This window comes from Scyliorhinus torazame, chromosome 5 (assembly GCF_047496885.1).
Source record: "Scyliorhinus torazame isolate Kashiwa2021f chromosome 5, sScyTor2.1, whole genome shotgun sequence".
Taxonomy (NCBI): domain Eukaryota; kingdom Metazoa; phylum Chordata; class Chondrichthyes; order Carcharhiniformes; family Scyliorhinidae; genus Scyliorhinus; species Scyliorhinus torazame.
Genome location: NC_092711.1, coordinates 105356002 through 105369296, shown reverse-complemented (window position 1 = coordinate 105369296; position 13295 = coordinate 105356002). Strand labels below are relative to the sequence as shown.

Here is a 13295-nt window from a genome sequence, read left to right as displayed (position 1 = left end):
CCTTTCCTGAGTGTTAAATGCTCTCAGTTCTGTATATTATGAATCTTTGTTGCACCTTATCTAGTGCCTCTATTTCCTTTTTCTAACTGGAGATCATCAATGTTGACAGAGCTCCCAGTGTAGTCGAACCATCGTTTTAAACAAGTTGAACATTTCTTCTGTACTTTTCAATTCTATCCCTCTAGAATGGAACCCTATATATGGGTCCCACACTTTAGGAAAGATGTGAAGTTCTTAGAGAGGGTGTAGAGGACATTTACAAGAATGGGATCAGAGATGAGGGACTCCAGTTAGTTGGAGTGACTGGAGCAGCTGAATTTCTCTCCTGAGATCACAGCATCTGGAGGGTGGGGAATGGGGCCATTCAGCCCTTTGGGACCGTGTCGGCTCCCTGTGGAGGAAGCCAGTTTGTCCATTGCCCCGTTCTTTCCCCGAATCCCTGTGGGTTTATTTCTCTCAGTGCCTGTCCAATTTCCTATTGAAATCCCTCCGTTATCTCTGCATCTCCTACCCTCATAGGCAGTAGGTTCCAGGTTGTTACCACTCCCTTTACATGTACACAAGGCTGCTAGAGCACAGAGGAGTCTATTTGGCCCATTTCCCCCGTGCCAGCTCTTTGTACAGCGACCCATTTAATCCCATAGTTCGACTATTTTGTTTTCTTTTTCAGAATGTACCAAATTCCCTTTTGGAAGTTACAGTCCAATGAGATTCTGGCACCATTTATGGACAGTGCATTCCAAATCACAACAGCTCGCTGTGTTTTAAAACAAATAATTGTACATGAAAATGAAAACCGCTTATTGTCATAAGTAGGCTTCAAATGAAGTTACTGTGAAAAGCCCCTAGTCGCCACATTCCGGCACCTGTTCGGGGAGACTGGTACAGGAATTGAACCGTGATGCTGGCCTGCCTTGGTCTGCTTTTAAAGCCAGCGATTTAGCCCAGTGTGCTAAACCAGCCCCTATGGTGTGTCTGGAATTTCACAGAGTATTCAAAATGGTGTCAATGACGTGGTTATTACACAAAATTAAGACTCAACCTTTATCAATAAATTGGTGAGGATACCAAGTGTAATATATCCTCATTTGCGGACAATTAGAACAAATGTACATTTCTATAAAACCTCTCACTACCACTGGACCTCCTAAGGTGTTTTAAAGCCAATGGGAGTACTTTTGAAACATATTCACTGTTGTAATGTAGGAAGCTGTAAGTACGCATGTGTAATCACATTTAGTTTTTAAATTGTCATTTTCATTATTAAAAAAATAAAAAATTTAGAGTACCCAATTCAGTTTTTCCAATTAAGGAACAATTTAGCGTGGCCAATCCACCTACTCTGCACATCTTTGGGTTGTGCAGGTGAGACCAACAAAACCACGGGAAGAATGTGCAAACTCCACAAGGCAGTGACCCAGGATGGGGATCGAACCTCGGACCTTGGCGCCATGAGGCAGCAGTGCTCACCATTGCGCCACCTTGCTGCCCGTAAACTGTTATTTTCATAGTGTATTCACTGGCCTTTGTAATAAGGTCAAGGAAGCCCTTTTATACCTCTAACATGTGCCTTTCTGCAGCAATTTCGCCTTCTGTACCTTTTCTATATTAACTATGTATTGATTTCATCGCAAAAAACAATAATTAAATTCAAGTTTATTCAGCAGTGAACATTGATTATGATTAGTGAATTGGTAATTATATTGCAAAGACTAGATCTTTATTTTAAAAAATAACACGATCAACCAAAATGTTTCCAGAAACTGCAGAGCTATCAGAATTTGTTTGAAAAAATTAATTACTCGATAATTTTGGGAAGTTACGAGATGTGGTGATAAGCCTGTATATAATATTACATGTACTCAGCAGTGTGACCTCCCACCAGTAGTTGGCATCAGGCGTCAGTCAGGTGACATCCGGCTACCAGCAGAAGGTTGTCAGGCATACACGAGGCCAGTCGCACATAAGGGTAGTTCCAAGAGTTCTAATGTAACCCTGTGATAACTTAGTCTGTATAGCATTCTGATCATTACCTTACCACATGTACATTAATAAATCATCGTTCTGGCTAATTCCCCAGCAGTTCTGTAGAATGATTGCAAGACAAGATCACATAACACAACACGAGACACCATATTCTGCCAAGAATATGTGGGCTAGGCATTGGAGTAAAGATATTGTTACTGGGCGAGTAATCCAGAGACCCAGGTTAATGCTCTGGGGATCTGGGATTGAATCTACCGATGACAGATGATGAAACTGAATAAATGTCTTGAATTAAAAGTCTAATGATAACACTCTTGATTGTTGTGAAAACTCATCTGGTTCACTAATGTCCTTCAAGAAATCTGCTCTCCTTATGTGGCCTGGCCTACACGTGACTCCAGATCCACAGCAATGTTGTGGTTGATTTGTAAGTGTCCTCTGAAATAGCCTCACAGTTCAAGGGCAATTGGAATGAGCAATAAATGCTGGCCCAGCCAGTGACGCCCACCTCCCATAAATGAATAATTTTTAAGAAGACTCTTTTCAATTTGAAGACGAGTAAGAAACTGTCTCTTTAATTGGATTGGTTTATTGTCACGTGTACCGAGGTACAGCGAAAAGTATTGTTCTGTGTACAGTCCAGACAGATCGTTCCATACATGAAAAAACAAAGTGCGGATCTTGGCTCAGTTCACAAAAGAATTTAATGGCTTTGTAGACGCAGAATAAGATTTTAGTCACCATCCGAAACATATCTAGGCAGCTCATATAGACAGACACAAATGATACGGTAACTGAATTAGAGGAAATGACAGAGATTTAACTGAACCACATTTTTGAAAGATTCGGCCTTAATGATGGAGAAACAGGAAAAGCCACTCAGGGAGATGAGGAAATCCAGGCTCAGTGTGGATTTGCTGTCACCCCTCCTTTCTTATACATGAACGGGATTTAGGCTGCAGAATGTTTCACACCAAAACACAGAGGGGTCAAATATAAGCAACACATAATTCTCAATTCTCTTCCATTGAACTATAGTTGACTTTGTTTAAAAGCTGACTGTGGTCAAACTGAACAAAGGTTGATGGGATTTCTGTTACCCAGTGAAACGCTTTCTTTTCTTGGTCAGTCATGTTTGCAATTCAATGGTGTATATTTCAGAGTTATTCAGGGTGAAGACTCGAGATCTATTCAATTCAAAATGAAGTCATATAACAAATAAATATACTATGTTCAACATTGAATAATAAAACAAATATTGAGTAAAATTGGTGGAAATTTTCTGTAGGAAGATAAGAATGATGCATTAATGATTGAACAGAGAGCATTAGTCCGTTAGATATTTACTGAACAAATGCTAGAGTTCAATATAAGTTCTGTATCTTATGGTCTTACAAGTTGAGACATTTGTTTTAAAGGAACAGTTGTCTTCATGTAATCAGGGACCTGGCCTCCCAGCCCAACCATTGAAAGCTGCAGCAAGACTGTGCAGTTGAACGTTGCACAGGTCCATTGGTACTGGTCTTCCAGCTGTTTCTGTAGCATGGTGGTTATCACATTCACCTAACGCGCAAAAGGTGCCTGGTTCGTGTGGTAGGCTATATTCGGGGTATCGCGGTACCTAGGTGGGATGTACCTTATACTGTAGTATGAATGGTAAAACCTGCCTGCTGGTTCCGCCCAGCAGGTGGACCATAAGAGTCTGTGTTTCACCCACAGCAGTCATTCTGTACTGGAGCTGCTGGGGTAACTACTTGTTCATTAAAGCCTTCAATTGGACTACAATCTCGCTTCAGTAGTGATTGATCGTGCATCAATTCGAAACTGGCAGAAGCATTTAATGCTTCTCATTTATGATGTGGAGATGCCGGCATTGGACTGGGGTGGGCACAGTATGAAGTCTTACAATACCAGGTTAAAGTCCAACAGGTTTGTTTCGAATCACTAGCTTTCAGAGTGCAGCTCCTTCCTCAGGTGAATGAAGATGTGGGTTCTGCAAACATATATGTCGACAAATTCAATGATGCAAAATGGTACTTTGAATGCGAGTCTTTGCAGGTAATTAAGTCTTTACAGGTCCATACGGTGCGATTGGAGAGAGGGATAATCTAGGTTAAAGAGGTGTGAATTGTCTCAAGCCAGGACAGTTGGTAGGATTTCACAAGAACATGTAATGTAACATGAGTGCAGGGTCCCAGTTGAAAATGAAATGAAAATCGCTTATTGTCACAAGTAGGCTTCAAATGAAATTACTGTGAAAAGCCCCTAGTCGCTACATTCCAGCGCCTGTTCGGGGAGGCTGGTATGGGAATTGAACCATGCTGCTGGCCTGCCTTGGTCTGCTTTAAAAGCCAGCGATTTAGCCCAGTGTGCTAAACCCTAAACCAGTTGAGGCCGTACTCATGTGTGCGGAACTTGGCTATCAGTTTCTGCTCGGCCATTCTGCGTTGTCACGCGTCCTGAAGGTTGAACGCATACCCGAAAATCCGAGGCTGAATGCCCTTGACTGCTGAAGTGCTCCCCAAGTGGAAGAGAACATTCCTGCCTCGCAATTGTTGCGCGATGTCCGTTCATCCATTGTCGCAGCATCAGCATAGCCTCGCCAATGTACCACGCCTCGGGACATCCTTTGCTGCAGCGTATGCAGTAGATAACGTTGGCTGAGTCGCACCATTACACATGTTCTCACGTCTTGCAGAGGTTGCCATGGCAGGGTTGTGTGATGTCATGATCGCTGTTCTCCTGAATGCTGGGTAGTTTGCTGCAATCAATGGTCTCAGGTTGCACGGTTGTTTGGAGGCAAGCAGTGTTGATGACCTTGGCAAGATGTTCGTCTTCATCGAAGACTTGTTGAAGGCTGTGAAGAAGGTATCGTAGTTTCTCCGCTCCAGGGAATTCATCAGGTGAATGAGTCTCCGGGAGCTTTTCCACAGACTCCAAGAGGCCTACAGCGAACCCAATGAGATAACCAATGAACTGGAACAGCAGACCGAGAGATCTGTGGGACTGGAAGATCCAGCCAACAGGAAGGTCTGGAAAACCTCACCCATTGAAACAATCCGATCAGCTGATTCTACAGCTCCTCTTCCACTAAACCACTCAGTAAAACTGCCTCAAAGACCTTGTCCAAATTCTGAACTCACATCTTTCTCCTCTCTTCCTGCTGTCTCCCATCATGCTCTCTCAGCGTTCATCTTGTCTGTGAGACTTACCCTTTGCTCCTTTGACCCAATTCTCACCAAACTGTTTTCCACAAACATATAATTTACAGTGCAGAACAGGCCATTCGGCACATCGAGTCTGCACTGGCCCTTGGAAAGAGCACCCTTCTCAAGCCCACACCTCCACCCTATCCCCATAACCCAGTAACCGCACTTAACCCTTTTGGACACTAAGAACAATTTAAAATGGCCACTCCACCAAACCTGCACATCTTTGAACTGGGGGAAAACCTGAGCACCCGGAGTAAACCCACGCAGACACGAGGAGAATGTGCAGACTCCGCACAGACAGTGACCCAAGCCAGGAATCGAACTTGGGACCCTGGAGCTGAGAAGCAACAGTGCTAACCACCGTGCTGCCCCTGATTTATTGGATCCAAGTTGAAATACAAGCCACAATGAAGCATCTGCCGTGGTGGGGTTTGAACCTGCATTCTCAGAGAATTGTGCTGGGTCTCGGGATTACTCAATCAGTGACAATGCCACTAGACCATCACCTCCCCAGTCAAGCGCTTTGCAGGGCTCGCCCGGGATATGAATCTCTCGCATTTTGGAAACCCCCTAAGCGAAAATCATACCCCACTGTTTCCATGGTGTCTCCATGGAGTCAGTTTCTTTGTCTGTTTCCCCTTCAGACAATCAAGTGAAGCTTGGTCCTCACACAGAACACGTGTATGGTTTCTCCCCTCAGTGAATGGTGTGGTGTTTTTTCAGGCTGTAACTGGTTAAAGCTCTTTCCACAGTCAGTTTACTGGAACACATTCACTCGGGTGCCTGTGTGTCTCGGTGCTTTTCCAGTCACACTGATGTTTGAAATGTTTTCCCATGAACAGAACAAACATTTTTCATTCCACATTTATAGTCTGAGGATATTCAGGTCCTGATCAATTGAGTGACACTGTCGGATCTTAATGTGATATTTGGTTTGTGTTTCCTGTCTGAAAATCCTCTCCTAATGCCCTGGAAAAGGAGTTTACAAAGGTCACACTATCAGTACAAGATTGAAATTCAGAACAGTTAATTCCAGTTTCTGCGGAACATTTTTTTCTCTCTTCTGTCCCCAAAGCTGTAAATCCCCATCCCACACACTCTCCCTCCTCCCTGGGGCTGAAATCCAAATAAGGTATTCGATCATTATTTCTGTATCCTTTTACCAAAGTTGTATAATTAGAGGTAAGAATATGCTTTATAAATCACTTCATTCATGACTTGTGACGGACATTAATCTGAATGACCCTGACTGAGCAGACAGAATAACAGAGGTGCACCTTGTGTCCTGAACTGACCATGTGGAGATTTGATGAGCCATCGCGAAGGTAATTTCTCCAGATCTTTCAGGGTTTCCTTCGTTCTTCCTCTCCCTCTTGAACTAAGTTATACTGGATATCAGACTTAGGGCTCATTCTGGTTCTCTTCCTGCTGACTAAATAACTTCAATCAAATATGGAGAAGACTGAATCCACTGTTCGCTCCCTGCTCCAATCCTGGCATACCGACAAACAAAGAAGAACAAAGAAATGTACAGCACAGGAACAGGCCCTTCGGCCCTCCAAGCCCGTGCCGACCATGCTGCCCGACTAAACTACAATCTTCTACACTTCCTGGGTCCGTATCCTTCTATTCCCATCCTATTCATATATTTGTCAAGATGCCCCTTAAATGTCCCTATCGTCCCTGCTTCCACTACCTCCTCCGGTAGCGAGTTCCAGGCACCCACTACCCAATGCCCCGGCCAATGAAGGCAAGCATGCCGTATGCCTTCTTGACTACCTTCTCCACCTGTGTTGCCCCTTTCAATAACCTGTGGACCTGTACTCCTAGGTCTCTTTGACTTTCAATACTCTTGAGGGTTCTACCATTCACTGTATATTCCCTACCTGCATTAGACCTTCCAAAATGCATTACCTCACATTTGTCCGGATTAAACGCCATCTGCCATCTCTCCGCCCAAGTCTCCAGACAATCTAATTCCTGCTGTATCCTCCAACAGTCCTCATCGCTATCCGCAATTCCACCAACCTTTGTGTCGTCTGCAAACTTACTAATCAGACCAGTTACATTTTCCTCCAAATCATTTATATATACTACAAACAGCAAAGGTCCCAGCACTGATCCCTGTGGAACACCACTGGTCACAGCCCTCCAATTAGAAAAGCATCCCTCCATTGCTACTCTCTGCCTTCTATGGCCTAGCCAGTTCTGTATCCACCTTGCCAGCTCACCCCTGATCCCGTGTGACTTCACCTTTTGTACTAGTCTACCATGAGGGACCTTGTCAAAGGCCTTACTGAAGTCCATATAGACAACATCTACTGCCCTACCTGCATCAATCATCTTAGTGACCTCCTCGAAAAACTCTATCAAGTTAGTGAGACACGACCTCCCCTTCACAAAACCGTGCTGCCTCTCACTAATACGTCCATTTGCTTCCAAATGGGAGTAGATCCTGTCTCGAAGAATTCTCTCCAGTAATTTCCCTACCACTGAAGTAAGGCTCACCGGCCTGTAGTTCCCGAGATTATCCTTGCTACCCTTCTTAAACAGAGGAACAACATTGGCTATTCTCCAGTCCTCCGGGACATCCCCTGAAGACAGCGAGGATCCAAAGATTTCTGTCAAGGCCTCAGCAATTTCCTCTCCAGCCTCCTTCAGTATTCTGGGGTAGATCCCATCAGGCCCTGGGGACTTATCTACCTTAATATTTTTTAAGACACCCAACACTTCGTCTTTTTGGATCACAATGTGACCCAGGCTATCTACACCCCCTTCTCCCGACTCAACATCTACCAATTCCTTCTCTTTGGTGAATACTGATGCAAAGTATTCATTTAGTACCTCGCCCATTTCCTCTGGCTCCACACATAGATTCCCTTGCCTATCCTTCAGTGGGCCAACCCTTTCCCTGGCTACCCTCTTGCTTTTTATGTACGTGTAAAAAGCCTTGGGATTTTCCTTAACCCTATTTGCCAATGACTTTTCGTGACCCCTTCTAGCCCTCCTGACTCCTTGCTTAAGTTCCTTCCTACTTTCCTTTGATTCCACGCAGGCTTAGTCTGTTCCCAGCCTTTTAGCCCTGACAAATGCCTCCTTTTTCCTTTTGACGAGGCCTACAATATCACTCGTCATCCAAGGTTCCCGAAAATTGCCGTATTTATCTTTCTTCCTCACAGGAACATGCCGGTCCTGTATTCCTTTCAACTGCCACTTGAAAGCCTCCCACATGTCAGATGTTGATTTGCCCTCAAACATCCGCCCCCAATCTAGGTTCTTCAGTTCCCGCCTAATATTGTTATAATTAGCCTTCCCCCAATTTAGCACATTCATCCTAGGACCACTCTTATCCTTGTCCACCAGTACTTTAAAACTTACTGAATTGTGGTTACTGTTACCGAAATGCTCCCCTACTGAAACATCTACCACCTGGCCGGGCTCATTCCCCAATACCAGATCCAGTACCGCCCCTTCCCTAGTTGGACTGTCTACATATTGTTTTAAGAAGCACTCCTGGATGCTCCTTACAAACTCCGCCCCGTCTAAGCCCCTGGCACTAAGTGAGTCCCAGTCAATATTGGGGAAGTTGAAGTCTCCAATCACCACAACCCTGTTGTTTTTACTCTTTTCCAAAATCTGTCTACCTATCTGCTCCTCTATCTCCCGCTGGCTGTTGGGAGGCCTGTAGTATACCCCCAACATTGTGACTGCACCCTTCTTATTCCTGATCTCTACCCATATAGCCTCACTGCCCTCTGAGGTGTCCTCTCGCAGTACAGCTGTGATATTCTCCCGAACAAGTAGCGCAACTGCGCCTCCCCTTTTACATCCCCCTCTATCCCGCCTGAAACATCTAAATCCTGGAACATTTAGCTGCCAATCCTGCCCTTCCCTCAACCAGGTCTCTGTAATGGCAACAACATCATAGTTCCAAGTACTAATCCAAGCTCTAAGTTCATTTGCCTTACCCGTAATGCTCCTTGCATTAAAACATATGCACTTCAGGCCACCAGACCCGCTGTGTTCAGCAACTTCTCCCCGTCTGCTCTGCCTCAGAGCCACACTGTCCCTATTCCCTAGTTCTCCCTCAATGCTCTCACCTTCTGACCTATTGCTCCCGTGCCCACCCCCCTGCCATACTAGTTTAAACCCTCCCGTGTGACACTAGCAAACCTCGCGGCCAGGATATTTATGCCTCTCCGGTTTAGATGCAACCCGTCCTTCTTATACAGGTCACACCTGCCCCGGAAGAGCTCCCAGTGGTCCAGATAATGGAAACCCTCCATCCTACACCAGCTGTTTAGCCACGTGTTTATCTGCTCTATCTTCCTATTTCTAGCCTCACTGGCACGTGGCACAGGGAGTAATCCCGAGATTACAACCCTCGAGGTCCTGTCTTTTAACTTTCTGCCTAGCTCCCTGAACTCCTGCTGCAGGACCTCATGCCCCTTCCTGCCTATGTCGTTAGTACCAATATGTACAACGACCTCTGCCTGTTTGCCCTCCCCCTTCAGGATTCCCTCTACCCGTTCGGAGACATCCTGGACCCTGGCACCAGGGAGGCAACATACCATCCTGGAGTCTCTTTCACGTCCACAGCAGCGCCTATCTGTGCCCCTGACTATAGAGTCCCCTATTACTATTACCCTTCTGCGCTTTGACCCTCCCTTCTGAACATCAGAGCCAGCCGTGGTGCCACTGCTCTGGCTGCTGCTGTTTTCCCCTGACTTTATCCATCTCCCTGGCAACAGTCTGAGACTTAGCTAGTCTCTTTGTAAACTTGGTTTCATACTTGATCCAATATGAGCTTCTGACCTCATAGAATTTACAGTGCAGAAGGAGGCCATTCAGCCCATCGAGTCTGCACCAGCCCTTGGAAAGAGCACCCTAGCTAAGTCCACACCTTCTCCAATCCCCGTAACCCCACCTAACCTTTTTAGATTCAAAGGCATTTTACCATCGCCACCTCCCGATTTGACAATTCCATTACACACCTGGCTGCTCTCCCACATTCTACCTCTTACTTAAACTTAAAGCCATCCAAAAGTCTGCTACCCATGTCTTAATTCACAGCAAGTTCCTTTCCCCTATGATCCCTGTGCTCCGAGACTTGCATTCGCTCCCAGTCAATTCTCACCCTTGTTTTCAAATCCCTCCATGGCCTCATCTCTCTCTGTCTCTCCTCCAGCCACCAAATCCCCCGAGATATCTGCACAGCTCTGATCCTGGACTCTTGTACACTCTCGATTCCAATTACTCCGCCATGGTTTTAAGTTCCCTCGGCTCCAAGCACTGAATTCCCTCCCTAAACCTCCCCGTCTCCACCTCACTCACCTCCTTTCACTCTTTAAAACTCATCTCTTTGACCAAGTTTTTGGTCACCTGCCCTAATATCTCCTTTTGTGTCTGGGTGTCTCACTTTGTTTTATAATGTTGCTGTGAAGTTGACTGGGATGATTTATGATGTTCAAGGTGTTATATAAATAGAAGTTATTGTTGTTGACTGTAACCCTGACCTCCTGTTTTACATCCCATTGGTTTCACAACAAACTCTATCTCTGATGTTTTGCCCCCTGCGGGTTTGCAGCCTCTATAAAGACGGCGGCCGTTAACTCAGGCCTGTCACCGGGAGCAGGCCGCAGCTGTCCCCCCGCTCGATGCAAACCCGGGCCCGGAAACTTCTTATTGGGGTTTGGAGCCTCCACCGGGTTTCAGTGAAACCTCCCGGCCGCGTGCAGCATCAGCACTACGCATGCTCCAGTTCACGATGCCCAAGGAGTAATTGACAGCAGCTCTAGACCAATAGGAAGAGAGGGGTGGGCCTGGAAGACCGTGTGGTTGCAGCGGGTCCTCCAACCAATCGGAGTGAATGAGAGGCGGGGCTGATCCCCGGTCTCCCACGTGAATTGGAGCATGCGCAGTACCGCTGGCAACTGAGGATTCAGGCGGTCGGGTGGAGATGCTCCGCCGGTCAGATCCCGCTCGGTGAGTTATGACAGAGCCGGTGGATGGGTCGGGAGGCTTCATAAACACTCCGTGTCGGCCCCAAGCCCCGAATACGAAGCTCGGATACGGCAGTTGAACCGGGGAACGCTGCTCGGGCTTTTCCCCGACACAGGCCCGGGTGGACGAAGTGTGTGGCGGGGCGCATGCGTAGTGAGTGGGAGCCCCGGCTTTTGCTCCGTCTCCCGTTCACTCTGATTGGCTGGAGGACCAGTCGCTCTCGGTCATTCTGCCAGCCTCGCCCCCTGATCTGGAGCAACCCCTTCAGCATCATCCCAGAGATAGAAGTCTTACAACACCAGGTTAAAGTCCAACAAGTTTGTTTCAAATCACTAGCTTTCAGAGCACTGCTCCTTCCTCAGGTAAATGAAGACGTATGTTCTAGATGCGAGCATTCGCAGGTAATTAAGTCTTTCCAGATCCAGAGAGAGGGGTATATCCTAGTTTGCGGACTATTGGAACAATTGTACATTTCTATAAAACCTTGTACTGCCACTGGACCTTCTGAAGTCTTTCAAAGCCAGTGGAGTTCTTTTGAAACATATTCACTGTTGTGATGTAAGAAGCTGTAAGTTTGCATGTGTAATCACATTTAGTTTTAAAATTGTTATTTCATAGTACATTCACTGTCATTAGTAACAAGGTAAGCGTTCTCCAAGGCGGCCTTCAGGACGCGCGACAACGCAGAATCATCGAGCAGAAACTTATAGCCAAGTTCCGCACACATGAGTGCGGCCTCAACCGGGACCTGGGATTCGTGTTGCATTACATTCATCCCCCACCATCTGGCCTGCGAAATCCTACCAACTGTCCTGGCTTGATACAATTCACACCTCTTTAACCTGGGGTTGCCCCATCTCTGGATCTGTAAAGATTTAATCACCTGCTAAAGCTCGCATTCCAAGCATTGTCTGGCATCTTTGAATCTGTCTATATATATATGTTTCTGGAACATACCTCTTCATTCACCTGAGGAAGGAGCAGCGCTCCGAAAGCTAGTGACATCGAAACAAACCTGTTGGACATTAACCTGGTGTTGCAAAACTTCTTACTATTAGTAACAAAGTCAAGGAAGCCCTTTATTTTAAACAAGGTCAAAGAAGCTCTCAAACATGTGCCTCCTGCAGCCATTTCACCTTCTGTACCTTTTTAAATATTAACTATGTATTGATTTCATGGCAAAAAACACTTTTATACCTCCACCACGTTATACCTCCAACACGTGGCTTCCTGCAGCCATTTCATCTTCGGTACCTTTTCTATATTAACTATGTTTTGATTTAATAGCAAAAAACCATAATTACATTTATAATTATTCTGTAGTGAACATTGATTATCATTAGTGAATTGGTGTATTAGGTAATTATATTGCAATGACTAGATCTTTATTTTAAAAAATAACACTTTCAATCAGAATGTTTCCAGAAACTGCTGAGCTATCAGAATTTGTTTGACTTAGTGGGGAGAGGGGGCATCCCTGTCTCGTCTGCTGATGCAGCCTGAAATAGTTCGATGTTGACCTGTTTGTCCATACGCTCACAACAGGAGCCTGATACAACAGCCTGACCCAGTCAATAAAGCCCCGTCCAAATCCAAACCGCCCCTGTACCTCCCACAGATATTCCCATTCCACCCGATCAAAAGCCTTCTCTGCGTCCATTGCGACCACGACCTCCACATCCCTACCTTCTGGTTGGTGAAGGTGGGACCTGCAAGGGAGGAAGACGGCTTTTGCACTATGTTTATATTTTTGTGCACATTGTTTATTTTGTTGTAAAACCATAAATAGCTCAATAAAATGTTTATTTTTAAAAAAAGACTGACTGGCATGGCCTGGTGGCACGTGGCCATCAATTAATTTCCTTTCCCCCTAGAGAAATCAAGGACTTGACACAGTGTGTTTGAGACAAAGCTGATTTATTTCACAAACAACAAGATATTAAACTCTAGCCCAGCTCAGTTACAGAGATTCGAAATAAACCCCAATTGTCAGAATGAAGATGGTTCAGTTCTGGGTCTGATTAACAGTGACAGTAACAGCAGAATCAACACTTTTAAGATGAACAGAGCGTACATATAAATTCCTTACGTTTG

The 13295-nt window shown here is 45.5% G+C and overlaps 1 protein-coding gene across 2 annotated transcripts in view; it reads left to right on the top strand.

The window, feature by feature from the left end:
• The window catches only part of LOC140421563 (uncharacterized), a 56200-nt gene that overhangs the window by 29253 nt on the left and 13652 nt on the right, over positions 1–13295 (top strand). Inside the window, exon 1 of one of the 2 annotated variants that reach the window (XM_072506351.1) lies at positions 11088–11183. The exons of the other annotated variant lie outside the window; for it this stretch is intronic. Coding sequence (XP_072362452.1) covers positions 11158–11183 — 26 coding nt within the window. The 5' untranslated portion in view covers positions 11088–11157. Of the gene's footprint in view, positions 1–11087; positions 11184–13295 lie in introns of those variants that run through there. 2 annotated transcript variants of the gene reach the window in all.